The 27,907-nt window shown below is 60.3% G+C and overlaps 2 protein-coding genes and 1 long non-coding RNA gene across 14 annotated transcripts in view; all 3 read right to left on the reverse strand.

The window, feature by feature from the left end:
• Positions 1 to 659, reverse strand: part of CACNA1E (calcium voltage-gated channel subunit alpha1 E) — an 88,221-nt gene extending 87,562 nt beyond the window's left edge. For 9 of the 12 annotated variants that reach the window (XM_084527221.1, XM_084527228.1, XM_084527226.1 and 6 more), the window contains exon 1: positions 331 to 658. The gene's annotated coding sequence lies outside the window, so the exon portion shown is untranslated. Of the gene's footprint in view, positions 1 to 330 lie in introns of all 12 variants that reach the window. The other 3 variants (XM_084527223.1, XM_084527222.1, XM_084527224.1) reach the window with 2 other exon arrangements.
• A 5,299-nt stretch (positions 660 to 5,958) lies between these two features.
• Positions 5,959 to 14,510, reverse strand: LOC311441029. The gene is made up of 2 exons (XR_014695748.1): positions 14,406 to 14,510; positions 5,959 to 6,358 (listed from the first exon to the last, which is right to left on the reverse strand). It is a non-coding gene; the product is annotated as an uncharacterized lncRNA (long non-coding RNA).
• A 3,225-nt stretch (positions 14,511 to 17,735) lies between these two features.
• IER5 (immediate early response 5) lies at positions 17,736 to 19,192 on the reverse strand. Its single transcript, XM_084528670.1, has one exon. The coding sequence runs from the start codon at positions 19,085 to 19,087 to the stop codon at positions 18,335 to 18,337; it is 753 nt and encodes a 250-aa protein (XP_084384796.1). The 5' UTR covers positions 19,088 to 19,192; the 3' UTR covers positions 17,736 to 18,334.
• Positions 19,193 to 27,907: the final 8,715 nt, after the last annotated feature.

Consider the following 27,907-nt stretch of genomic DNA (forward strand, 5'->3'; position numbering starts at 1 on the left):
GTCCCGATTCCCACCATTTCCCCATGCCCCAGCCCCAAAAACGGGGCTTATAGCCCCAAATATCATACCTACAGCCCCAAAAATGGCACTTAGAGGAGGTGGAGGAGCAACAGTGGCTGTGTAAACCCCGCTGGCACCAGGTGCCCCCTCCCCAAGCCCCCCGGCAGGGCGCGATGCACGGGGGCCGGGATGACCGGCAGAGCGCGGAGCAAGGGAAGAGTCACCCAAACTGTTGCTCAGTTAATGACGGTAATTAGCCGCCGGCTTGAGCGACTCCCATTAGTTACAGCCCGATTTCCTCCGCGCACGCGACCGCAATTAAAAACTCACCGCCCGGCCAAGTTGGAAGCGGCCCCCCCGGCCTGCCCGCGGGGCTCATCGGGGACGCACGCGGACGAGGTGCGCGTTCCCTCCGGAGACGCGGATTAATTAGCTCCAAGCGGGGCTCCTCTCCCAACCCCGCTCGAAAAAAGCCTCGGCGGCGGTGGCACGGAGCAGATGCCGCGTGGCTCGAAGGGGAGAGGCTCGCTTCGGGGCTTGGCTCCGTGCCCCCAGCGCAAAATGGAGCTGGGGTTTCTCTCTGGAGCCGTGCCCGCGCCGAGACGCAGACGTCTGGCCGAAGCGGAGAGCTTCACAAAAATAATGTTGTCGGCGGCCCCTACGAGCTGCTGGCAGGGGGATGCTGCTGCTGCTGCTGCTCGGCGCTGCCCAGCCCTGCCCACGCCTCCGGGCTGGTTTGGGGTTTATTTATAGACACCAGCCCTCCGAGGGTTGCGGGAGACGGAGCTCACAGCCGCGGGGCTGCCCCGATCGGGCAAATCCAGGCGTTGATTTCACCTGCAAGGGGGGGTCTCCACGGCAGTGTACGGGCATGCTGACAGCAGCTCTCCGTGCTGGCGAGGAGGGGAGCATCCCTTCTGAGCCGACAGCTAACACCGGAGCCAGACAGGGCTGCAAGAGGGTCCCCTCGGCCTTGCCGTGTCGTTTTTTGGGATCGCTCCCCAGCAAGGCAGCCCCTCACCCCGCAGGTGCCACGGCTTATTTTGGAAGGGAAACACAGCACAGTTCATGCCGGGGACCTCTGACCCAGCCCATCCAAGCAGGGCCAGGCCGATGCCAGCCACAGCAGAGAGGGAGAACCCCTCCAAAACACCCCAAACCTCATCCCCCCGACCGCCGGGCCGGTTTCCCAGCCTGACAGAGCACTCGTCAGCCTCTCCCCAGGCACGAGGCCCCGCAGCCGTGACTAATGGCCTGTTTTGACATCCCCCAGACACTCCAGCGCTTCCTTGCAGCCGCGGGGAGCAGGAAGGAAGGAGGGAACACGGCAGCGGGGGGCCGGCAGTGGCAGCGAGGGGCAGGAAGGGGTTTTGCAGGAGCAACAGGCGCCGAGAAGAAAAGCAGCACGGGAGGGATGCGGGAAGCGGCACCGGGAAGCCCATGCGGGGAGGTTCATTAAAAAGCACCCTCCTCGTGTTTGCACAGCCGCCTCCGGTGCCGGGGGGGCACAGCAGAGACACGGCCCCAGCCCTTGGCAGGGCAGCAAAGAGCATCCCAGCCACCAGCCGGGCTGCAGCCATCTGCCACCAGCCGCACCGCGGAGAGGAGCAGCCGAACCCCGGGGGCATGGCTTGCCTTTTTTTTCTTTTTCTTCTCCTTTTTTCCTCCTGACAGCTCTTGCTTCTCTTGCTCCGCTGGCCCCGCTGCACCCCGGTGGGATGGGGAGAGGGAAGAGCACCGGGATGCGGCTCCAGATCTCCACGGAGGTTTCACAGTCAGAGCGGAGCAGCCCTGCAAAGCTGCCCCAAAACGTGCCCCGGTCTCACAGCACACATCCAGGCCTACTCCAGCCGAACAAGAGGAGAATCCTCGAGCACTAAAACATCACCCCAGTGTCCTGCCATCCCCCTCGGGCCACCAGCATCCCCAGCCTGACCACGGCACGCAGGAAACCAGCAGAAGCCCAGCCGCTGCCACCAGGGCACCACTCACAGAAGTCCCCCGGGGTCACCGTGGGCAAGGAGCCCGATGCCAACAGTAGTGGTGCCAGGGGGAGAGGAGAGGGATTGTTTTCTCTCTTCAGCTGTCACCGAAGCCATCAGTGTGGCTGTGTGTGAGTGATTCACACCAGTGCATGAAAAGCCGGTGACTCAGTCCTGGGTGCAGTGGGTGGGCGCATTGACTCAGCCGCGCCAGGGGAGGGGGCGCAGGGAGCCCAGGGAGGGTCCTGCCGGCGGGGGTCAGGGGCAGCGCTGGCCGGGAGCTCCCCCCACGAGCTCAGAGCACGGCGTCCCCAGCAGCAGGGGCGGTGGAGACGTCTGCACGGCGCCTGAAATAGGTGCCAGGGCGCGACGGGGAGGGGTTTGTGCCGCCCTGTGCCACGGCGCAGAGGAGACCCCCAGGATGAACGCGTCCCAAGCTGCTCTGAACAAACTTTCCGGGTTCTCCGGGACCTCCGAGGAGCAAGGAAAAAGTCAGACAGGCAGAGCCCAGAGCCACGGGACAGCCTGCAGCCACCACCATCTCTCCACCTGCCAAACTCAGCCAAGGATTCCCAGCCCTCTGCCACACCAGCACCAAGACCTGCCCCGTGCCACCTGGAGAGCCACGGAGCAGGGACACAAAAAGACACCTCGAGGGACCCAAATCTTGGCCCCCGGCACCCTACTGCATGCCAGCAGCACCACGCAGGCACCTTGGGGAGGAGGAACGGAAGGGAACCCCTCCAAAACGCATCCCCATTTGGACGATGCTCGGTCCCCGACTGCTCAGCGGGTGACAGCGACGCCCGGGTCCTGCCAATGATGCCACCAGCAGCCAAGGCTGCAGGCTCGTGTCTCACCGCGCCGACAGCGCCTTCCGCAGCGCCGCGCCTCGTCTGCCAAGCAGCCCCGGCGGTGGATCCGGACCAGGCGAGAGCGTCACCGCATCCCACAGCATCCTGAGCCGAGCCGCTGAGACCTCCCCATCCGCAGCGCGGCCTCACGTCGGCACCCAGAGCAGGATGAGCTCACCCACCCCAGGGGACGCAAGCAGGGGGGTCCGGGGCTTGAAACGAGACGTGTCTGCTGGGGATGGCAGCAGGGGGTCACCCCCAGCCCCCCCACCCAAGCAGAGGGAGCCACGAGCACCAAGCCATGCGCTCTGCGCCGCGAGAGCTGCAGGAGCGTGGCAACGCAGCACCCTGGTTTGGGGGGCTCCTCGCTGCCATCAGCACCTCCTGGGGGGGGTGAAAATAAACTTGTAGCAGGGCCGGGACCCTCAGTGGAACCACGGGGGGGGGACATGAGATTTGGAGAGCCCTGGGGGGGTACAGGAGGCCTCAGGGCTGGATGAGCTGAACACGCAGCCAGCCCCCTGCCACCCTGTGCAGTGCTGGGGGGGGCTCAGTGAACGGGCCTGGCCCCCCTGCCCCAGCTCAGCCCCCCGGTGCAGACCCACGGGTGGGGGTCCAGGGGGTCCCCCGTTTGCCAAGAAGCAGCTGAAGCGGGGGGGGGGACAGGAGCAGGGCCCCCCACGAGCCACCTTAAGCACACCCAGCGGCCCCCCCGCGCTCGCAGGCTACCTTAATAAAAACTTTGTCGGAGCGGGGCTCCTCTCCAGCGCTTGGCCAGCCAGAGAATCCCTCGGAAATCCACAAAACGGGGGACGGCTCCGAAAACTTGGGTGCCCCCCCCATCCCCCCGCGCACCTCCCCAGGCGCACCCCGCGCGCGGCGGGGCCGGGCCGGGCGCACCCATGGGTGCCACCGCGCCTCGCCCCCGGCTCTCTCCTTCCCCCCTGCGGCGTGGAAAGAAAAAAAATAAATAAATAAAACACCGAGATCCGAGCATCCTCGGCTGCCAGGGCGAGACAAAAGCCTCGGGAGATGGGAGGCGAGGAAATGTCCACCGGGAGGAGGAGGAGGAGGAGGAAGGCGGCTGCCGGGTGGGCAGCGAGCAGCCGGCGGCTGTCCCCGGCGGGTCCCCAACAGGTAGCAGCTGGGCTCGGCGACATCCCCGGGGACACGGAGAGGGGTGAGGGGGGCCCGGGGGGGGGCTTACCTGGGGCGGGAGGCATGGCTCCGGCTGCCCGAGCTATTCCGGAGGCATCGCGGAGATGGCAGGGGGGGAGCCGCGGGGAGGGGAGGGAGGAGGGAGAGGAGCGGGGAAGGGAGGAAGGCGAGAGGGAAGGGGGAAGGGGGAGAGAAGGAGAAATTATTAAAAAAAAAAAAAAAAAATAGAAAGAAAATAGAGACAGTTAAAATCTGTCTCCTGCCCACACAGTGGAAAAGAAATCTCTGACAATCGGAGAAAGAACTCGCGCACGCACACACACACACACCGGAGGGGGCAGACGGGGGATAACAAAGGAGGGAAGGAGCCGAGCTCCGCCAAAACACGGCGAGAAGTGTCCGGGCACACCCCCTGCACACACACCCCCCCCCCGTGTGCACACCCGCCCCCGGTGCCCACCCCCAGCTGCCCCCACCCCGGCTGCTCCTGGGCTCCTTTGGCCAGATCCAGCCCGGGACAAGGTGGGGACCCCGCGGTGTCCCCGTGTCCAGCCTCGCTGCGCACAGCTCTGTCCCCAAGCTGTCCCCAACCTCCTAGGGAGCCAGGACATGGTGCTGCGTGGTGCTCAGCCCTGCCCCAGCACCTCGCCATGCAGGGCACAAGGTGCCACCACGGCCACAGGTGTCACCCCTGGCAGGGCAGGGTGACACCGCAGGCTGGGGGTACTGGAGATTTGGGGACGGGTCATGTTTGTCCTGCTTCGCCAGGGCGTTGCATGGCTCTGCAGCACCCGTGGGGCCACGCACCCAGCACCCCCCTGCAGGGCTGCACGCTTGTGCCACCCAGCCCGGGTGCTGTCTCTTTAAAGCCTTCATCTGGAAATGTGAATGGAGCTAAGGGGAGAAAATCCCAGAGATGAGAGCTTCACTTCAAGCGCGTCTCCTCCAGTGCTTGGGTTCATTCACACGCTCACCAAGAGCGCTCGCGCCCCGGCACGCTTCCTCCACCAGCACCTTGGGGAGGATGTGCATGGCTACCCATCCCTGATGCACAAAAATCCTTCAACCCACTGCCTGTGGCACCGATATCCCAAATCCAGCCCAAGCAAGGCCATGCTGGCACGTCCAGGAGGAAAAGACACCACTTGGGCTTCTGCCCCCGATAACTCGTGCACATCAGCAGCCCCACCAGCTTCTCCCATTTTATTAGTATGGGATTGCACAGGGATGGATGCAGCTGCACCTCGTAGCACTGCCTCCCTCTGGCCCCACAGTGGCACGGTTTGGGCACAGCCCTGCACCCGCCACTCCCCCAAAATCCTGCCCCACGGCTCGGGCAGCCCCGGTGCTGCGGCCACCCCGAGCACGGAGCCAGCTCTCCCCGCCACAGGCCTGGGGTCTGCATTTTCACACACGGATGTGCTGCGACTCGGGGCCTGGCGATGCCTCGGATTCGGGTGTCTCCATGGTTACCTGCTCACGGTGGAGCTGGGGGTAATCGAGCTCGCGGGGTTCACCGTCGGGCGCGCATCGCCCTCTCCCCGCTCAACCCAGCCCCGCTTTGCCCCCCTGGGTGCCACCGCCAGCCGGGCAGGAGCAGCGAGGCTCACCCCGAGGACTCAGTAGGTGCGTGGTGCCGCCAGCCCCGCGGATGATTAGGCACAAAACCAGAGCGGCATCCCGAAAGCAAACGCAATCCCGAGCCGCGCAGAGACGAAGCCGAGCGTCTCCTCCCACCGCCCCGCACGGCTCCGGCGAGACGGGAGCGAAGCACGGAGAGGGGCGGGCAGGATGCGGAGCTGCTGGCGGCCCCGGGGAGCCAGGAGCAGCAGCACCCACCCACACGTGGCTGGCCCCACGCCTGCTTCCTCACAGGAGCATCCCTTGGCCGCAGCGTGCCCGGGGCCACCAGCCCAAGGCGCTGGCTGGAAGCGCTGTGCCAAAAATAATAATAATAATCATCATCATAATGCAGAGCTGCAAAGCACGGCAGCCCAGCGAAACAAAAATGAGAGGTTTTATTATTAGTATCTGACTTTGCCTGACCCTAAGCTTGTGGGAGCAGCCATCGAGACACCCAAACCCGTTGCCCAAACCCAGCAACGCTTCGCTCTGCAGGCACTGCCCAGGCTTTGCGCATCCTCGCTGCTCACTTGCTGACCCCGAGCCCCCTAGAGCAGCACTCTGGGGTAACCTCAAGGACCTCCAGCTTTTGAATCCTGCCTTCTTTCTGCACCAGCACCGAAGCCCAGGCAGCTTTTCCTCGCCTCCTCCCTGCGTGCGCAGCCACAGACTCCTCAGATGTGGACTAATTGGAGAGAGTTCGGAGGGCAGCAAAGAGCACACAGAGGGCAGCAAAACAACCTGTTGAAAAAAAAAAATGCCCCCAAGAGCTGGATTTGTCTGGTCTGGAAATCAGAAGGCAGAAGAGACGTGATGCAGTCTTCAATTATGCAAAAGGTTGCTACAAAGGGTGCGGGAATAAATTGTGCTCCATCCCCACTGGGAACAGGACAAGAAGTAATGGGCTGTAAATTGTAAATTAGACACTTGGAGGGGAAAAAAAAAAAAAAAAAAAAAAAAAAAAAAAAGATACTTAGCAGCAAGATTGCTTAAGCTTTGGGATAGATGGCTGGGGAGCCGCTGGGCTTTGATAGCAGGCAGACAAGCCCTGATGAGCTATGGTCTGGCTAAAGCAGCTCCCATTCTGCTACAGGGAAGGGATGAGAGCAAAGCGTGCTCCAGCCCTCGTGGCAGCGCTGAGAGCTGCAGAGCCTGCCCCAAAAAACACAGGATGCCGAGGAAAACGAAAAAAAAAGAAAAAAGAGAAAGCAGCAGCTAAGGATTGATGCGCCCTGGGGCACCAGCCAAATGCTGGTGCCCTCATTAAGGTCTGTTTCCAAAGGTCTGCAAACCCCAAAATACAAGCTCATGTTCTCCAAATCCAGACAATCCTCACCCAGAAAGCTCTCCAGCAACAGAAACTTCTGAGACTGTTTTCAGGAGGGAAAGCAGAGCTATTTCCAGCCCGGGCAGCACTGTGCACCTCCAGGGTGAGCGATGCTGCGCAGCTGGAGGCAGCTCAGGGCCCAGCCCTGTCCCTTGGGGACCACGCTGCCGCCCAGCCGAGCCATAAGCAAGCTGCACCCCAAAGGAGATGATCATTGAACACTAAAATTGTCTTCTATAAATATATATGTATAAACCTATGTATAAATATACAAAATTATCCTTTGGATATTGCAGACAGTGATATCAAACACCTCCGGGATGCTCTGGCCAGTTTTTGTCGCTGGGGTTGGTGACGGGACGAGCCCTGCCCGGTGCCACCTGGGGCCAGCACCACGCCGTGCCCAGGACCAGCACCAGCACTGCTCTCCATGGCTGAGCTCCCCCCTGCGTGCCTTTTCCTGCTGCTCATCCCTCTCTGGTGCCCAAGGTGTGATTACCCCTCATGTGTTTTAAGCGCATCTGCCACCTGGAAACCACGCAGAGCCCCGTACCCTCGCCTTGCCCCCCTCCACCTGCACGCAGCCCCAGAGCTAGGCGCACAGACGTTTACCCACTGGTGTTTTCTCCCCCCCCCGCTTGCGTCTGAGCTGCTTGACTCAAATCTGAGCCGTTTCTCAGGGTCTGTCTCACAGCCCAGTCAACACGGAGGGAGCCGGTGCCAAAAACCCAGTTCCTTCGGATCTGATTGTTTGTTTTCCTCCTTTCCCAGTTTGGGATTTTTGAAAGGGAGCCACACGAAACCAACTGCTCGCTGTTCACTGCGAAGCCTGGGGCTGCATTTCAATCGTTCGCCCGAGGATCAGGTGGATGGAGAGGAAATTAGCTCCTCGCAACAGCCCTGCGCCCGCTGGCTCCCCCAAAACCACCCCAAACACTGCCCCAGCACCTCCACCTCCTGCCCCCTTCATCCCATGCTGCTAACACTGCTGCTGTCTCCTTACCCAAAATATTAACTCGAGGCAGTCTGAGATGCCTCCCCAAACCCACCCTGTGATGCTCCTCCGCTCACAGGAGCGCCACACGGATCCGGTAACTTCCTACCCTCCTCCAGGTCTATTGATGTTAGCCCTACTCAGGTCAAAGGATGCCTAAACCTGCAGTGAATTAAACCCAGCTTTATCTCAACAACCAAGCCAACATTTCACGTTTCTGCCTCTGAGCTAGGCTTGCAGGCCAGCAGAGGATGAGCACAGTCTTTTGGGTCCTTTTTGGGGGTCTTTTGGAGCCTTTTGGGGGGTCTTTTGGGCAGCAGCCAGCCCATCACGAGAGGAGCTCTTTGCAGGAGCAGAGCAGGGGGGAGGACACAGCGTCCTGCACAACCTGCCCTGGTTTCCCCCATTTCTCCTAACCATGGGCAGAGGCAGCAGCTGGGCTCAGTCTGTTCCTGACCCCAGTCTCATCCTCACAAAGCCCCAGAGCCTCACAACACCCTGAGTACCTCCACCCAACGCCCCAAACCTCTCCCAGCCAAGCATCCCCTGCTTTGCTGGGAGCCGTTCCCACGCAGCATCCCTCCCTCCCACCCCGACACCCAAAAATGGGCTGGATTTCACCCATCCTGTGCCCCAGGGATTGCCCTGGAGCTCCCCACGGGGCAGCAGCAGCCACAAACCCACCGTGCCCAGGTCCTTAAGCAGCCCCAGCTTCACCCAAAACACCAGCAAAGCTCGAGTCCCCCCCCCAGCAGAGCCGGGACTGGGTGAGCGACGCACCCATGGGTGCTGGTCCTGCAGGGAGCACCACGGCACCCCGCCAGGCGTCGGGGCTGGCAGCCCCCGAGGCTGCTCAGGCTTTGAGGCACGGCTCCAAGAGGCAACAAACAGCAATATTAGCAAAATAACACCGAAACGGATCCAAACAGGAGCCTCCTGCCAGCAGGCGGGGAGGGCGTCTCGCCGCAGGGGAGCACCCGGAGACGCGTGTGAGCAGCGGGGAGACGCGGCGCTGAGCAGCTTTTTTGGCATCCCTCTCCTCCTGAGGCAGCTCGCCTCAATTCCAGGCACCGAGCAGCCTCTCCCCTACACCAAAATGGTATTTTTTTCTCCCCCATTACTCTACTGGAGGGACGGGCAGAGCCCTGGTGGCTGCTTCCCATGCATGGCTCTAGCCCCCGTGCGCCCAGGTTAACCCTCAGAGCAAGGGGGCTTTGAGGAACTTCGTAACCAGACCATGCAGGCAAATCCAGAGCAGAAGCATCGCCCTGCAGCTGTAACAGCACACAGAAACGTGGTGCTTTTCCTACCAGAGTGACCGGTGCCTTCGCTGACAGGTCCCAGATGTGCCCCCTGGTTGCTGGGAGCTGCTATGGGGACAGCCCATGGCCTCCCAGGCTCCCGTGGACAGAGGTGAGGGACTGGGAGGTGGAAATCCTGATAAGGTACAGATAGGGAGCATCGTGCACAGCTGAGAGGCCTCTGTGGTCCTAGCCTAGGTGAGAAATTAGGGTTTTAGGAGAGCAGGGGAAACGCAGGCATGGCTGGGGCATGAAGCTGTGGCCAGGACAGGACCTCGTGGAGCTCCTGCGCATCCCCTGGGGCTCCCACCGCAGGTCTCACAAACCCCAAAACCCATGGGGGGTGTGCTGGCAGCCAGAAAATGAGCCGAACACATCCATCGGACACAGAACTGAAAGCTGGGCGTTGGGAAAGGCAGGGAGAAGCCTCAGCTTTGAGCCCTGGGGTGCCAGCCTGCTCTGCCGCCCGGTTCCCCCCCTGGTTCTCCCCCTGCAGCGCACGTTTGGGCAGCTTCAGGAAGGCAGCAAGGAGCTGGGGAAGCTGTTGCTGGGAAACTGTTCACAAAGCCTGGCTCAACGAGGCACCAAAAAGCAGGGGGCTGGCAGCACCTGAGCATCCATCCATCCGTCTGTCTGTCCGTCCATCCTCAGGTCACCGCTCCGTCACCCTGGTGAGACCGGCCCCGGGGTCTCGGCCCCATTCCCGTGATTTCTGCCCCCAAATCACAGCGCAGCTCATCTCCACGTCCCTCCGAACTGGAGGGAGAACTGAAGGCATGAATCACTTCCTCCCCAGCTTCTCTTATCCCCACAACAAAAGCCCAAGGAGCACATCCATTTCCTTTCCCTCTGCCCTGCAACGAGCACCGAGGGGGCACTTGAGCTCCTCATCCCCAGCCTCCAGCAGAAAAGCTGTGCCGACGCCCTTGGGCACTCAACAAAACCCTTCAGAACAGCTTCGGAGCCAAAACCATTTTTGATTTTGTGATTTGGATGCTCGGGGTGCTCCATCACACGGATGGGGAACCCCCTTGGTGGCTTTAGCAGGGGCAGAGCCCCCAGCACGGCACCAAGCAGACCCTACCCTGCTGCCCCACGCCTCCCAGCCCCACATCCCCCGCCTGCTCTCAGGTCCCAAAGGATGCTCGCAGCCTCATCGCCAGCCAAAATCCCTCTGGAAGCCCCAGGCAGCTCGCAAAGCCAGCAGCACCAAGCAGATCGGTGCCTGGGGAGCACACAGCACCCCAAATCCCACACCTCGGGTCACCCCAAGGAAGCTGGGAGCCTGGGGATTTCAGCTCTGGCAGCACTCAGAAACGCAGCTCTGTCTCCATACTGAACAATCACCTTTTATTTGCAGCCTGAGACAGCCGAGTGCTGAAATGCTGCAATTTCCTAACGGGAAATCTGTTTTGTCAGCTCATGGAAGACTAAATTGATGCAACCCAAATCTCCGCCCGCCTCCCCTAAAGCACGTGGCCTCCCACCCAGCTCCTCGTCGGGAGGCAGCCTGCAGGCTTCGTGGGGCTCAGGTGCCAGCCAAAACTATTTTTTCCCTGCTCCAGAGACAGCCACAGCCAAAAAAAAAAAAACAGATTCTCAGTGGCAGAGGAGGTCCTCGCCACGGCACCAGAGGATGTGGCTCACTCCACATCAGAGCTGGCATCGCCCCCAGCTTTACAAAACGTCCAAGTAACCTCAAAAGAGTCTCATTGCAGGGACCAAAGTCAATTTAATCTTCCAAAGTAGGATTTTGGAAGGCCCTAAGGGAAGCTGTGGCAGACACGTAGCAGAAGGCTTTCAGTGCTGGAGGTGTTCCTCCGAGCTGCAGGTAGTTTACAGCAGGAATTCCAGAAACGGGATGGGATTTATGTTTGTTTGACTTTTTTTTTTTCGAGTGCCTTGGCCCAGAACTCCCTCGGCAGGAGGTGAGGGATAAATCAGCAGCCTCGTGAGCCACGGAGGGGGCTGATTCATCAGGAACCAACGAGGAGATGCAGCACAGACGAGGAAGGAGCGACGGACATTGGGCGCACCCCAAATCCCTCCCTGGGGACCCCGGGAGCACCTGGGGCATGGTGAGGGACAGCAGGAACTGCTGAGAGAGGCGTGAAAGCCTCTGGCACCCAATTTTGGCACGGCCAGGAGAGGCTGGGAAGAGGAGGCACACGGCCAGAGCACGAGACCCAGAGCTCAGCACGGGGCTGCCATCTCCACTGCGGCAGCAAACAAACAGCAGCCCTGAACGCGTGCCCGAGCACAATGGGTTTAGAACAATAGATCTGCTCCCGCACCTATTTTTTCAGGTGCAGTGGGTAATTAACCCGCGGGACTCATCCTCACAAGGCTAATTGAGAGCAAGGACTCGTTGGAGCTGCAAACAGAGCAGCGTTTGTGCGTGGTGAAGCACCTGAGCTGGCCGAGCACGGGGGGACGCATCCCCCCTCGTGGGCATCCAGCTGAGCCTGCCCGGGGCTCAGCACCCCCACCAAGGGCACGGGCTGCGTGCTGCTTCACCGAAACGGGGGAAAACAAAGGAGATTCAGCACCTCTTGAGAGCTCCAGCAGCTGCACCTGGCGCCGTGAGTCACCCCGAGCAGAGCTGCGAGCAGATGGCACGAGGGGACAGGCCTTGGAGAGGATCACGGTGCCCCTTGCAGCACGCCCACTGCTCTGGGGCAAGGGGAGGCCAAGCCTTGCCCTATTTCCACCAGCTCTGGCAGCGGAGCAGAGCCTTTTGTTTTACCAGCAGTCATTTTGAGGCCGTTACCATCTCCCCTGTGGTGCAAGCCAGAGGTCTGCATCCCAAAACAGCCACTGCCAGGGATGGGCAGCTCTCCCCAGCGTCGGAGGGATGCTCCAGCAGGATCCCCAGATACCTGCGTGTGCCAAAAAAGAAACATCAGGAAACCAAAGTAGCTAAAATTGCCCTTTTGGAGCAATTTAGTCCCTGCTCCAGCAGCCTGCTGCTCACTTACGGCTGGGGAGCACAGAGGGAGGGAGGAAAATTGCAAAATGCAGCCCTTTATTTTTGGAGGTGGGGTTTTTCCTGGGGGAAATGTGGTGCTGCTGGTTCTTCTGCCTGGCCACGCAGCGTGGTGCTGGACATCCCGGAGGGCAAGCAGTGGGGCTGCAGGCACGGCCCAGAGCTGCCTTGCTGAGGAGCTCCACGAGCATCCCACAGCTCACCCCTCCTGAGGGCTGCCAGCATGCAAACGCTCCTTTTGGGGTGGAATTCACCATGCAAGGCACCGTGTGCCATCCCAAACAACTCCCCTAAGGCTCCTAATCACGAGCTGTGGCAGCAGCAAACGAGGACTTATTGTTGTTGAAGCACCCCCAGCAAGGAGCCCCACTGCCTGCCACCACCCCACTGTGCGCGCCTGGATCCTGCTGCAGCCCCACAGACCTCACTTTGGGGTCCGCAAGCAAGCGATCCACCTGCATCCTCCCCGTGCCACCAAGTCCTCCAGGAGGCCCGGGGGGCTCAGCAGCTCTCCCCAGACTGCCCAGAAACTCTCCCTGCCCTGGGTGCCGCCGGCTGCTCCTCGAGACACCGCGTCCCTCGGAGCCGCGGCTCCCCCGGGGTCTGCAGGGCAGGACAGGAGCAGCGAGGAGCCGGCAGCGACAGGCAGCTCTGCAGCTCCAGTAAAGAGGATGAGAGAGTCATTAATTCCCATCAAATCACTCTACGCCCATGAGGTTTTTGTTTTATTACTCTGGAGATGGCAGAGGGTAATTTATTGATCGAAGCAGGAGGTGCTGCTGGAGAAGCCAAATGAACGCTGAACGCCGCGGCTCTGCGCTCACGGAGCCGGCTGGCGAGGGGGGGGAAGGTGGCAGGGAGACCCACAGCAAGCAGGATCCTACACCAAAAAGGGCCGGGAGCTGTGCCCGGAGCAGCTGTGGGGCAGATTTATGCCTGGGGAGGAATAAGCAATAAGAATAAGAAGCTGGGGAGCTGCTGGAGGTGGGACATCCCCGTGCAGGAGAGCAGCAGGAGGCTGGAGAATCAGAGCCACCCAACCCGCCCCAGAGGGCAGGGGACACCAGTTCCCCCTCTCCATCCCCAAAACAGCAGAGGAAGGCTCTCAGGCACTCACGCAGCCTCACTGTCAGCCCCAAAACCACCCAGTCTTCACCCAAAACTATTTTTCCCAGCCCCCAGACCCCGCAGGCACCCCGCCGCAGGGCTCTGCGTGCCACGGGAAGAGGCAGGCTGGAGAAAACCAAAGGGCTGGTGCCGAGCGAGCAGAACCACTAAATATTTACACAGCCTGCCATCAGCCCCCGGGCGAGGAGGTGGCAACCGTGCAATTTCAGCACAAGCAGCACAACAATTTTTTTGCGTAGCGAGAAGTGCAGGGAAATTGCTTAACCACAGACCCGAGGCGGGGAATTAAACCCATTCAGGACAAAAAGAGGGGGGACGGAGCGCCTGGGAAGCAGCCTGAGAGCTGGGGTTTGCTCTTCGGGAGGCATCCACGGCCCCACGGCACGCGGGGACCCCTTGCTGCTGCCCTAAGAGAAGCGGCATCGGGGTGGGGGGACCCCAGGAGAGCGAGGAGGGGCAGGAGGCTGCTGGAGGCAGGGCGTAATTTCTCCGCCTGGAAGCGAGCCAGGGCTCGGGGGCTGACAATGGAGCGGTGGCTGCAAGGTGGCCATTAAGTGGGGCCTGGAAAGAAAGCGCAAATAATCCCTCCGGAGATGCTGGCTCGCTGTGCCAGACGCTTACATGCTACAAGAGCCGCGTGGAGGACGCCGCTCTGCAGCCAGCGCCACGGCCACCGTAACCAGCACGGCGCACGGGAAGGTGCCTGGAGCTCGGGGCCACAACCCCGTGCTCCTACTGACACCACGGGCAGCCCCACGGGTGCATCCAACCAGCCCAAAACCCAGCCCGAGGAGAAAAAAAAGAGCAAAGCACAGCGAGGCAGGCACAACAGGTGAGCCTGAGATGGGGCGAGGAGCAGCACGGACGCACCAACACGGGACAGGAGGACAGAACTCGCTGCCTGATTTACCCCAAGGGGATTATGGCAGCAAACACCTCAACTCCCCCAAAAATAGAGGTCCCCAGAGCCCAGCCCACACAGCCACACGTCCCCAACTCGGGGCTCTGCCCCAGGAGCAGGGCACCCCACATTTTGGGAAGCTGAAGCTTGCCTGATCTCCTCATCCCAGCCCAAAGCAGGGCAGGAGGTGCTGCTGCAGGTCGGACATCCCAGGGCAGAGCAGGGCAGCCTCTCCTCGCACAGCCCAGCCAAAAGAGGGAGGAGGAGCCCTGGGCCGAGCTTAAATACCCCCTGACCCCACAGGGGGCTGGGGCAGCTCCAGGTGTGGGCATTGATCTCTGTGGAGGAAGGCAGGGACGTATCCTGCTGCCTGCCCCAGCGAGGAGCCCATTTTGCTGGCATTTATTGCTTGTCTTCACCCCAGAGCCTCTTCTCGGGCAGCTGATTTCCCCACCCGTGCTGCCAGCAGCACAAGAAGCGCCCCAGCTCCCCCCAAAAATCACCGGGATGGGCAGCAGGGGCTCCCAGGAGCTCGCCCCGGGGTGCTGGCTGGCGGCGCAGCAGGCAGCCGCTCGCTGGCAAGCTACTGCGGGCCTCCACGAGAGGGCTTTGCTGCACAAGGAAAGGGAGGAGGAGGAGGAGGAGGAGGAGATGGGGACGTTGGCACAGCGGTGGTGGCACCGTGAGCCTCCTCCTGCGGCAGCCAGGGCCCAAGCGGAGCCCACAGGGTGCCGAGCAGCACCCAGGGGTGCTGGGTGCCCTCGGTGGCTCTCCAAGCTCGCCGGCTGAAGGAATTCGCCCCGCTCCCCAAGCAGCAGCAGAGGCAACTTCCCCGGGGTGCCGAGGCTGACAGGGATTTCTGTCCCCTGCTGCTCAGAGCCACTTCCTCCTGCTGCCTGCTAGCGAAACCCCAGCCGGGTTTGGGATGAGGTCCTGGCGGAGCCCTCCCGGCCCCGTCGGTGCCCTCCCGCTCTGGGCTTGCCAAAGCAAACAGGAGGAGAGCGGCCGAGGGCAGAGTCCAGCGGCGGGCAGCACGCGGTGCCGGCAACACCGAGCTTCCCCTGGCTGAGGTCCCCAAGGAGGGGGCAGATTTGGGGCTCGGGCCTCCCGTGATATTTTCACGGCCAGGTCTTTCCATCCTCCGGGTATCGCTCGGTGCCAGCGGGGGAATGTTGTCCCCAGGGGGTTGTTTGTGCTCCTTCCTGCGTCTGCTGGATGTGCCTCGGCCTGTCCGGGGCTCGGATTAAGCCCCTGAGCTACGGGAGACGACAGCTGAGGTCTCAGAGGCGAGGAGGAGGAGGAGGAGGAAGAGTGGGGTGAAAGGATGTGGGGCGACATGCCATGGGATGAGGTGCCAGAGCATCGGGCACGTGGAGCAGCCCCGTACCTGCCTGGCCGCTGCTCCAAGCCCTCCCCTCCCCAATAAATCGCTCTGCTGGAGGAAACCAGAGGCACAAAACCTCAGCCGGAGCCTTTTTTTTTTCCCCCTGCTGTTGCAGGCAGCTCTGCGTTTCATTACCGCTCCCCGCGGGGCGGCCAGCCAGCCGGGGGGGGCCCCGCAGGGTGCATGCATCGAGCAGAAATTACAACCAGAAGGTCACCTTCATCCCCATATCCCAGCGCTCGCCCGGCCCTCACCCTGCCTCCAGGACCCTCCTTGGCCTGGATTTTCTCTTTTTCTCCCCCCGGCCCTCGCTCGGGTGCCCCCCATGCAGCCGGGAGAGGCCCCAGCAGGCGCGCAGCCCCGAGGCGCTGGCCTCCCTCCCTCCTTCCCTCCTTCCCTCCCCGCAGCTCTCCGGATTCCTGAGCGCTGACACAGCCCCGGCAGGATGCTGCAGCACCCAGCCCACACCGCCCGCCCCGGGCAGGGTGGCCCAGGAGGGGTCACAGCGGGCCGGGATCGGCAGCAGTGCGACGGGATGGGTGAATTGAGAGCAGCAACAGAGTCCCGCAGCCTTTTGGGAGCGGCGCGAGGTTTGTCTGACGAGCACAGCCCCCAGGAAGCAGAGGCCGGGGAGGCGAGCTGCAGCTCAGGCAGAAAATCCCCAGCTGGGAACAATTGGGGCGGCCACAGAGCTGCTCCCACCCTTGCCCGGGGCCAACGCAGCCGCTGCAGCCCTGGGAACGGCCGCCTGCTCCCGGGCACTCGGGCCACGGGGAGGCTTTGTTCTCGGGCGCTGGATTTAAGGTACAATTCTGGGGTTCTGCTGCTTCCAGCGGGGCACGGCTTCCTTTGAAAACACACGTGGTTTAAAACACACTGGGGGAACACAGCGAGGAGCAGCCCCAAATGCCTGGCTCCTTCGGGGACACCACGCATCGGTGATAAGCGAGGACCCGCTCATTTCAAGAACAAAACTCAAATTACGAATGACAAATTTCAAGAAAAATCAAGTGAAGATGGGAGAACTTGGGCTTTCCCACGTGGGAACCGCTAGCTTGTCCCTCCACGACATCCCAACCCAGACAGCTTCTCCCCCACCCTCTGTTTCGTAGCATTTGCAGCTGCCACAGAAACGAGGCATAAAAATTGTGAGGGCACAGAACTGCTCCCATTTCATCCACAAAGAGAGAAAATGAAGAGCTGAGGGGTTGTGATCATCATGGCTCACCTCCCAGCCCGCTGCCCAGCTCTCCCACCCCAGACAGACCCCGATGTCTGGGAGATATCCCGGGCTGCATCGCACAGCGCGGCTCGGAGGGCACACTCGAGTCTTCCCTGACTTCGGGAGATGTAATCTGCAGTGGAAGAGTTCATTAATTAGGAGCAGAGAGGCCTCTAGTGAATCTCCCAGCAAGAAGCAGGAAAAAAAAAAAAAATCCCCCACAATTCAGTCTAATTACAGCGCCCTGGGGCACTCCCAGCGCTGTGAAGCCCAGGCCAAACTTTTCTCCCCACCCTCCAGAGCAGGAACTTCAACCCAGTTCCAGCTTCGCCGATAGCGAGGGAAATAAATAAAAAAGTAAAGCCCAACATCTCCAACCTCCTGCAAGTAGCAGCAAACAGGAGGCACAGAGTATTTTTGGCAGAGCAGTAAGTGGCCAGGAGCACAGCCTATGTCCGGGAAGCACCAGCTCACACGCCCCCGGACCTTGACCCGGCCACGCTGGGATTGCGCCCAGCCTCATTTCGGGGCAACCACTTCCCACCCAAACCAAGCCAAAATTAGGGATTTCTGAGCAAAACCTCAAGCGCTACCACAGCTCCATGCCCTGGGATTAACGAGCCTGCATCAGGAGCACTCCGCGCTCCCACCGAGCCCCCTCTCCCTGCCCAGAACACCTTGAAGGGCCCCCGCGGCCCCAAAAGAAGTTCCCTTTCTCCCCCGCTCCCAGAGGAGCTGGACTCCAGCCCTCCCCAAGCCTCTGGCGAGGCAGGGTGGATCCAGCCACAGACATGCAGCAACCACACCCTGCTGCTGCCTGCCCGCGGCCCTCCCCCTGGAGCCAGGCGGGGGCACAAACAGGGACTAAAGGCTCATACAGTCGAAAATATTTAATACGTGTCGTACACGTAGAATTACATTTTTATACAAAACGAGATACATCACCGAGGAATACTGTACAAAACCCCTACGGGATCCCCCAGCCTTTATACAACAAAGACCGGGAGTTCCCGAGCCTAACAAACAGGCTCGAGGACTTTCCACCAGAGCATCTGTAAACTTTTTTTTTTGTTTCTCTCCATAAACACTTTTAAAAAGCACCATGTGATGATAGTTCTGACCTAAGCCTTTCCAAAATAGAGACTTTATTCAATAAACTTAATACTTTCCAAGCTTTAAAAAAAAAAAAAAAAAAAATATTAAACCGGCGGGAGCGCCCCCAGCGTCGGCGCCGGCCAGGGACGCTCCCCCCGGGGCGCCAGCGAGGGCGGAGGCCCGGCCGGGAAGGGGAATTCCGGGAGGGCAGGGCCGGGGGCGCTCCCAGGGCGGCTGCCGACGGCCGGCTCCCGGCGAAGGGGAAGTGCTGCGGCCCCGCGGGCCTTCCCGTGCGGCCGGGAGGGAGAAGGGGGGTCACCCCCGGGCCCGTCTGTCCTTTTTTTTCCCCGCGGAGGGGCGAGTCTGTGCGGCCGGCGCGTCAGAAGGCCACGATGGCCGTGCTCCAGGGGTTGAGGGTCCGCAGCACCGGCTCGTCGCAGCAGATCTGCCCCGGCTCGCTCGCCGCCTCGGCGGGGGTGGCCGCTGCCGTCTCGCCGCCGTCAAGGGGCGGCCGCCGGCGGCCTTTGGGCTCCTTGCTGAGCAGTCCCGAGAAGCTGGAGCCGAAGATGCTGATGAGGCTGGCCACGTTGCCCGTCTCCATGTCCTCCTGCTCGCCCTGCGGCGGCGGTGGGGGCGGCGGGGGCGGCTCCTCCGCCTCCCTCCGGGGCTTCTTCACCGGCGAGCCCGCCTGGCCCCTCTCCGCGGCGCTCCTCTTCCGCGGGCAGTGCGGAGGCGGTGGGGCGCTGGTGCTGGCGGTGGCGCTGGCACAGTCCTGCCGGGAGGCCTCGCGGTTGCCCTCGCCGGCCGCCGAGGCGCAGCAGCAGCAGCAGCCGCAGCAACAGCGCCGCGGCCGGGGACCCGGGCAGGCCGCGCCGGGCAGCCTGGGGCCGGCCTCGTCCTGCGGGGGCGGCGGCGACGGCGGCGGCGGCTCCTCGGGGGGCCCGCAGGCGGCGTTGGGGGGCGGCTCGGGCGGGCAGCCCGGCTCGCTGAGGTAAACCTGGCGGGCGCTGCGCAGCACCAGCGACACCAGGAGGTTCTTGTGCAGCTTCAGGCCGCCGCGCTGGCCCCGCGCGCTGTAGATCTTGCCCAGCGAGATGCTGACGATGCGGTGCGCCTCCAGCTTGAACTCCATGGGGGGCAGCGGGGTGGGCCGGGGCCTCCTCGTTCCGGGGCCGCCTGGTTCCGGGCCCTCCGCTCCGCGCCGCGTGTCCGCGCTCCGCCCGCTCTCGCCGCCGACTGAGGCGAGCCCCACGCGCGCGGCCGCCTTTTATACCGCCCCCGCCGCGGCCAATCAGGGCGCCCCGCCGGCCGCTCCGACCAATCGGCGGCCGGCCCCCGCGCGCCCGCGCCGGCCAATGGCGAGGCGGGGGAGCGGGTTCGAAAGCTCGCCCCGCGGAGAGGGCCCTTAAAGCGGCAACGCCGGGGGGAGGCTGGGGGTGGGCCCACACCGGCCACAAACCTAGGAGGAGGAGGAGGAGGAGGAGGAGGAGGAGGAAGAAGAAGAAGAAGAAGAAGAAAAAGAAAAAAAAAGAAGCAGCAGCAGCTGAGTCCAATGTCAAATGGGGACAACCTGCCCTTTGCAAAGCATTCCTCCCCCACCAGCCCTTGCTGCCACCCACGGTGCACCCGAGCCCACAGTGGTTCTGCAGGGGCACTGAGATCCACAGGTGGGAATTTGGGCCAGAACGAGCAAAACGTTTCTTGGAAAAAAATTTAAAAAAAATAAAAAAAGGAAAGAACAAGCCTTGTTCTGTGCAGAACCAAAGTTTCGCTACCGGCCTCGACTGTCTTGTGGTGCTGGAGAAGGAACCGGTGCTGGCTGGGGAGGGGGAAGCGCGCCTTTGGGTGCTTCAAGGAAAATGTGCCCAAATTTTGGCCAGGAACCCAGCAGAACCCTTCCAGGGACGGCTGAGAGCCCCCTGCAGCTCCTCTGCCCGCAGCCAGCCCCTCCGTTTCCCCTATGGATGAGGTTCGGGGCCGGAGCAGGGCCCTCCCTCCCCAGTGAGCCACCACCGCCCGCGATGGAGGCGGCACGGAGAGGCAAGAAGTGAAAGGACGGGCCCAAAATTAAGGAAGTTAAATGTGCCGCCCTGGAGTATCGGTTTCTATCTGCGGAGTTCCCGGCCGACACGTGACAGCTTGCTGCCACCTCTTGTTTTTCACGGGGACTCGGCCCTAGAGACCCCAAAATGAGGCAGCCACGGCATCAGCTGATGGGGGCGATGCAGAGGATGAGGGGAGCTGCTGCAGGGCGAAAAAGGGATGCTGTAATTTTGCTAGGGAAAAAATAAAAATAAATAAATAAAAAAGGAAGGACTTTTCCACTCTGCAGGAATTTCTCTGCCGCTCTGCACGCTCTGTGCCAGCTCCCCGGTGCACGCAGCTCGTAGCCTGGTCATGGCATCCTGGCGGGCAGGGTTTGAGCCTCCCCGACCGACTCCTGCCTCTGTGCTTTGTTGATAGGGGCTGCCACCACCTCCTGGCCTCCAGGAGGGACAAGGGTGAGAGCTGGTGAGAGCGGTAACAAAAACCAGGTGAAGACTCGGCCGCAAAAACATCAAGACGCGGTTGGCACAGCGGGAGCCTTCCTGCCCCCAAAACCCCAAACGCGTGTTCTCCTCCTGTCGGAAAGCCCCAGACGCTGCTCTGGACGGAGCACAGCAGCCGCCTTGCCCTTCCTTGAGAGGCTGTGGAGCAAAGCAGGGCAGCGGAGCAGGGCTTTCCCTCCCACACCCGGCGTGGGAGGCCGGAGGAACGCGGGCCGCGGCGGTGGGAACCGAGCGCCGCCGTCGCTGTCCTCGGCTTTTCGGACCTGCCGAACCTGCTCCCGCGCCTCCCAGGGCCAGCAACACCCTTGGCCTGAGCCCTCGGGTCAGCCTAACCAGCCGGGGCAGGTCTGGGCTGGGATATTTGGGGTGGCAGTCACCGCTCCTCGCCCACGGCCGGCGTGGCTGCCTGCCCGCCGGTGCCCGTCCGCGCCACGTCGCGGCCTTGGGAAGCGAGGCCAAGGGGTTGCGTGGCACCGAACGGGATGCTCTGGGACCCCCCGGCTGCTTGCAGGACCCCCTTGTCCTCGGCAGACGTGAATAAAAGCAAGAATAAAGCCACGTGTCATGCATTATTGGTGAGGGTCCTTCTGATGCCACCGGCCTGACTCAAGAGCAGCGGCTCCCGGCCTCTCCGCGGCCCGAAATGAAGCTGAATATGGGCAGGCAGGACCCGGCACGGGGATCCGTGCTGAGTAAGAGCTGAGCAACCCGTCCTGCTGCTCGCTGCCTCATCCCCATGACACGAGGCGACATTTCTCACCCGTGGCCGCAGCCTCCCAGCCTGCAAAAGGCTCCCAGGGGGAGAAAAGCCCTGCCCGACCCCGGCTGCGTTTCGTGCCCTTTGCAAAAAGAAGCGGGGTCAGGGTGCGGCTGCTTTTTTTGGGGAAAAAAGAAAAACGTGGGAGAGGAGCTCTCAGCCAGCCCTTTTAACGCAGGCGGTATTTTGGTGCCGGCTTTTCCCTGCTTTTCCCTCCCAGGCTGATGTCACGCGTTAGGAAATTGGAGGCAGCGTCACATGGCAGCCTCTGAGGTCAGCTCCCGCGCCTGGGGCTGGCTTTGTTGTCCGGCTGTCCGGCCGTTCGGGCCGTCTGTCCGGCCAGCAGCCCCCAGCAGGGCACCCACGGGGGTCTCCCGGAGGTGCTGGGTTCCCATGAGAGCAGGCATCACATCTGTCCACCCGTCCACCCATCCGTCCATCCATCCATCCATCCGTCCGTCCATCCGTCCGCCCCCCATGTCCCCCCCCAGGTCACCGGGGGATAGGAAAAGGAGGCGGAGGAAAGGGTGTGACAAGCCAGAGGCACTCTAATCTCCGCCTGGGATCTGGAAGGGGCTTTGGCAAACAATTAACAATCTCCTCCGGCTCAGCTGCCCCGTTCCTGAAATAGCCGGGGCCGGGGGAGGCGGCGAGGGCTGCCAGACAAAGGTGGCCCCCGGCCGCGAGCTGCGGCGGGTGGAGGAAACCCGGGGGGCCGAGCAGCGGGGAGCCCACGGCCCCACCTGGAAAGGCAAACAATGCCAGATAAAAGAAGCTCGGGACAGGAAACAGCTTGTGGTACAAATAATAATTGCAGCGGGCCGCGCGCGCCACCGGTTTATTTTTTATTATTTTTTTTATAGGCGTTGAAATCTGCCTTCGACATCAGCGCCGGGGGACTGGAGCGCTGCTGCCTCGCAGCTGGGAGGCCTCCTGAAGCCCCGGCAGCGTGGGCTGGGTGGTTTTTGCTGTCTGAGAAGGCAGAAAGCCCTCGGAAACGGGGTGGGTGAGGGTGCTGAACGCCTGCTTGGCGGTGGGAGGCCAGCCTCGGGTCGCCCCGGCCATCTGGTGCGCAGCGTGGCCTCGCCGACCGGCAGGGCTGCGGATGTGGTTGCCGAGATCCTGTTTGCACAGCGGCGCCGGCCCTCCGGCAGCCAGCCCCGCGGCTTGTCACCAAATGTGCGCCGGGCCCCGGGGAGCGAGCTGCAGCCAGGAGATGGAAAAACCTCACGGCGAGACCGCCGGTGGGAGCTGGGTCTGCTCCTGGAGGCACGGGGTGAGGCTGCTCATCGCTTCTCTGGATGGTCCCAGCATTATTTCATCGCATCATCCCCCCTTCTCTTTGGTTCAGGATGGGGTTCGTGGGATAGGCTCTTGCTGGGGTGAAGATAGGAATGGGATGCTCTCTCACCAGCAGTGGGGCTGGGATAAAAGCCTTCAGGCAGAGAGCTTCCCCCGAGTGAAAACGGACCCTCAGGGCAACTAAACCCCTCAGCAGACCCAGGCTGACAGAAACCTACAAGGACACGGAGGAACATTTCCAAATGGATTCATGCATAGCCCCAGCCCGAGTTCACTTCTAGATATCTGAAACCATTTGTGTCAGACCCCCGCAGGGTGCAGGGGGAGGAAGAGGCTTGTTTGGGGTTGCTTTCCACCCCCAAAAAATCGATGATTCATGCGGATGCAGCCTCAGCCTCCCGCGGTCGGATGTCAGCAGCTGATCCCCCAGGGTTCCCAACCGTCCCGGTTTATCCCTGTTTGAAGATAAGGTCGGAAGAGCTCGGAAACACCCCAAAACACAGCGAAGAGCACTAACCGCTACGCAGCGCCGGGTGAAAACCAAACACAACACAGAAGCGAAACGACGAAATCAATACAAACGTGAGGCTGAAGGGGAGGAAGCGGCTCCCTCAGCTTCTGAGAGCGCCGATGTACCTGCCCTGCAAACCACAGCAGAGCGTGTTCGTGCAGCGCAGCAGGGTGCTAGAAAGCAAAGGGTTTTTCCGGGGTTAAAAACCCCCTTCCCATCAGCAGAGATGAGAGCGCCGATACCCCAGACGGGCAGCACTCCCTCCTACACATCTTTTTCTCACAGTGACCTGGGATTTCCCCCTTTCCCCCCTGCACAAATGATTTAACATTTTCCCTTTCCTCTCCTCTCCTCAAGACCCGTGACCCGGACCCCTTGACCATCAGAAATCCTGCTGCTTCTCCTAGGGCAACCTCTCCAAACACAAAAAGGGGAAAAGCAATAAAAATAAAAGAGCCCCACACCCAGCTATCAGCTTCTTCAGGCAGCCATTTCCCTTGGAAAAACGTGGCCCCACATCTTCCACTGTTTTATGAAATTGGCTTTGGTTTCCTGGGGAAAGAACGCATTTATTTGTCCGGGGTTTCCTATCAGACAACCCTTCTATTGTAGTCCACCTTCCTGTACTTTTTTTCCTCTCTGATATGGCCACAGTGGGCCCCGTGCCATTTCCAAAGAAGTGCAGAGGACCGTGGCCTGTGGCTCTCGCTAACCCAGCGAGGCAGATGGAGGGATTCTCCAGGGAATAACCAGGGCCACGCTGGGATGCGGGTTACAGACAGCCCTTTGGCTTCCCCTGCTTCCAGCTCGCCGAAAGCATCGCCGGAGCAATTTGCTCTGCTGTCTCACCTCAAGGGATGCGCTCCCTCCTTGCCAAGCACAAAGCAGCCTTGGCAGTGTTCACCCGGCACAGGGTTAAAAAAAAAATCACACATTAATTGTGCAAACTCCACACAGAGGTGAGCGAAGTCACAGCTGAGCACACTGCGGGGCAGACTGCCTGCCCGAAGGAGTCGCAGCCTAATTATTTCTTTCCTCTCCCTGCGCCTCAATGTCACCTTCCTTTTAGCTGGCGGGCGAGTGCCGGCTGCAGCCCCGTGCACATCCCAGAGCGCAGATGTGGCCTCTCTTCCCCTGCTTCCCGTTGAGGCGCGATGGGGAAGGCTGCACAATGCCTCGCAGCTGTTCTCCTGCGCCTGCTCCAGCTCCAGGCTAACAAAAGGGGGGTCTGGTGTCGGCAGGACTGGCTGGCAGAACACGCCAGGCTTATTTAGAGTCCAAAGGCACGGGGACTTCCATGCCCTCAGAGCTGCAACCGCCGAGAAGAGCAGCACGGGCAGAGCAGATCCTCTCTGTGTCCAACCCTTCTTCCTGCAATGAAGGGAAACGGCAAAATGTGATGTCTGTGCCTGTGCTGACTCTCCCTGCTCCGTTTGATCTGTGCCCCTCTCCTCCTGCAGGGACCTTCCTTGGGCCACCATGCCCTTTATCTGTGTTGTGGGGCTGACTCTGGCAGGGCCTGAGGTCAGGGAGAGCAGCCTCAGGAGAAAAATCATCCTCCACGGACATGGGGATAACCAGGAATTGTTCAGGGTGGGGCTGCCAGAGGAAAATTCCTTCTCATTTCCTCCCAGGATGGGTTCACTGGGTGTGCACATGGGTGCCCCAGACCTCCCATTTCACATCACCCACCACAGCAGCACAGCTCCCACCATCAGCTGGAGTCAGCCCGGCCTCCTGTCACCAATCTACAAGGTAACCAGGGCTCTGGCAACCTCGTTACTCAAGTAACTTAATCACTTTTTAGCTTGAGACAAGCCCTCAGCACCACTGGCATCCTGCGGCAGGGAGTTCCAGAGGTTTGCCCTGCAAAAAAAGTAATGCCACCTTTGCTCAATTGCATTTCTCATTTTCCTCTTCATTAAATAACCGTTTATTCAGGCACTGTGAAGAGGAAAATTAATCTTCTGCCAACCAATACTTCTTCCAAAGAGTCACCCTGAATCCTCCGTGAATTACCACCTTGCTGCTGCTCATTTACTCCATACCTAATGGCATTGTGGACATTTTTGTCCAGTTGCCCAATCGGTCTCTGCACAGACAGACCTTTCACTGTTACGAACCCATGCTAGGGTGAGGCTATGGCACAAAACCAGCTTTTGCTGAACAGAGGGCACACGAGGGACAGCAACAGGAGGAAGGCTGTGACCACAAGGAGAGCTGCGGTCAGGCTCCACTCCTTCCCAAACAGCAGAAAATCCAGCTGCAAGCCCATGGGAACCCACTCCATCAGCTCTGCCTCACCTCACCCCTTGCAGACGCATTTCTTGATGCCCCTGAGACCTTCAGTGCCGCACGAGGACCATGTCTTGTGCCCTAAGAGGGCAGAAACCCCTCTGATTTACTGACATCTCCCTGCTGTCTCCTTAACCCATGCGCAGCCCAGTGCCTTCCAGCTTCTGCCTCTCGCTGGCCCTGCATGTGCGCCTGGGAGCCTCCAGCACCCAAGGCTTCTTCTCAGCAAGGAGCTGTCACCTCCTGGGACATTTTTTCTTTTAATACCTCAGTCGCCGATGACACACGACCGCACCTTTCGGGCCTTGTGTCGTCTGCCTCCTTTTCACTTCACAGTTCAGTCACCACAGGTTTCTAAAAACAACACGACACCTAATGCTTAGCCACAGACTAGTGTTTCACGTCAAGTTACCACAGGCTTAATCCTCTTCTCACAACCACCATTGAAAATCTTCAACAACTTTGACTAAAAATGCAAATGAGGAGATAAAAAAAAAAAAGAAAAGAAAACACAGAAGCATCTGAAACCCATTTGTGCTTTATTGCTTCTTCCTCTAGCTGTAAAACCTTGTCAGTGGGGGAAAACAAAAAAAAAAAAAAACAAAACAAAACAAAAAAACAACACCAAGCACCTATACTTTTGCAAATTCAGATTCAAACCAAGGCAGCTTTTCCCCCAGAATAATAAAAAAAAATCTCTTCCACGTCAAATGCATGTTCTTAACGCCAGGCTACCAGCTAGCATGGGATCACACGCACAGCCCTGTGCGTGTACAGACACGCCACAAGAATTTTCTCGATAAAACTTTCGGTGAACCCAGTTCTTCTCTGCAGACAGTTTGGATTTTGACGAGCTGGCACTTCTCGCCGCAGAAGCGTTTAATCAGATCTTTCCTGACCAGTTCTGCAGCTGTGTGCCACTTGCTGTGTGCTCCTCTCCAGAAAGGAATCAGCCAAGCACGAGGAAAGCTACCGAAAAGCTCCCCAGTGCTTCCCAGACAGAAGTCGGAGCTTCTCATGAGCAACAGCAAAAATGTGCCCATTTTGAAAAAAGACAGCAGTGCAGTTGGAGTGGCTTTCATGTGAAAGACCTAAATAATTTTCTAAATCATGTAAATGAATTTCCAGTGTCAAAGGCTGCTTTTTTTCTTCCTGTAAAGTCTGCAGCTTCCCTATGTTTCAGTAGTGCCTCCATATTTTCAGCCTTTGGCAGCTCTGCAAAGATTTACACATTTTCACAGACCAGTAAGAACCATTATCTACGAAGTGAGTGTGTAAAGGGTTCCTAAAATCTATGAAAGGTCTTCTGAAACTCTTTGCTAGTAATTTTCAGAGGTTTTTCCCTGTTTCATTCACAGCCTGGAGAAGATTTCACGGGATGAGAGCGAGTTGAAGTGCACAGCCGGTGTGCACTGAAGCAAAAGCGCTGCGAATTGCCCCCGCTAGCCTTTCACAAGTGTTTGAGCAAATCTAACCCTGGTAACCCTCGGTGCCCTGCTCAGCACACACCACGCCTTGAAGCGCACGAGCAGACCACCTACGTAACCACCACAACCAAACCCGAGAGTGAAAAGCAACTCCCTGGGAGGCTCCGACATGCTCCGGCTGCCTCCGAGGGGTTTCGCTGGTGAGGGCACACGTTCAGGCACGAGGGAGATGTCTCTGCCATGGCATCCTGCGCCTCCAGAAGTGGTTAGCACACAACATGATGAGAAACACGGCCTCTGCTGGGACATCTTCCACAGGAGGAACCCAGAATTGCCGAGCAGCCCCAGGCTGACCCACGCTCCCCTCTCTTTGCTGTTTTTCCTCCTGTGCCCAGGCAAAAAGGCCCAAATGACTGGAGCAGGAGGTAAGGGCTGCAGCACAGCACAGGGAATTATGGCAATGGGTTGTTTTTTTTTTAGTGGCAGCATGATGACTACAGCAAGGCAAGGCAGAAATGAGTCCTGAAAAAAGAGAAGCTTTGGCAGCTGGGCAGGGGGAAGGCAGGAGCTTGGAGGAGCATGAAGCACAGGTGGAAATCACAGGCTGATCATGGGGCCCTGCAGAGCATGAGGTCTTTGCGGGACAGGGACAGACCTAACTGGCTCAGCGTCTCCTTGGGGAAGCCCCTGCTCAGCGCAGGACTCATTTGCTCATTTGTCACGGCACGTTTGCCGGCGTGGGAAAGAAGCCGTGCAAGGCGCAGCAAGGACCAAGACAGGCCCTAAAGCCACCCCGCGTTGCACCACACCTGACGAGCTGCCTTTTCCCAGGCGTGGGGCTGGCCAGGGCAGGAGGCAGCTTTCTTCCCTCGCTCCACAAGCTGCAGAAACCAGTTTTACATGCGTCGCGGCCTCCCCACCCCACAGTCATGAGTAAGCGTGCTGCGGTTGCAAAAGCGACCTCCCCGGTTCCCATGCTGAGGAGGCATCTCTGCAAATGGGTTCAGAGCCTGCCCCGTAAGCAAAGCAGCGCTGCCTTTGCTAGGGGGGCTGGACCGCGGCCACGTTAGGAAGGAGCAGGCAGGGGCATGCCCTTTGGTCAACAGGGCCA

Source organism: Aythya ferina (genome assembly GCF_964211825.1).
Source record: "Aythya ferina genome assembly, chromosome: 8".
Classification (NCBI taxonomy): Eukaryota; Metazoa; Chordata; class Aves; order Anseriformes; family Anatidae; genus Aythya; species Aythya ferina.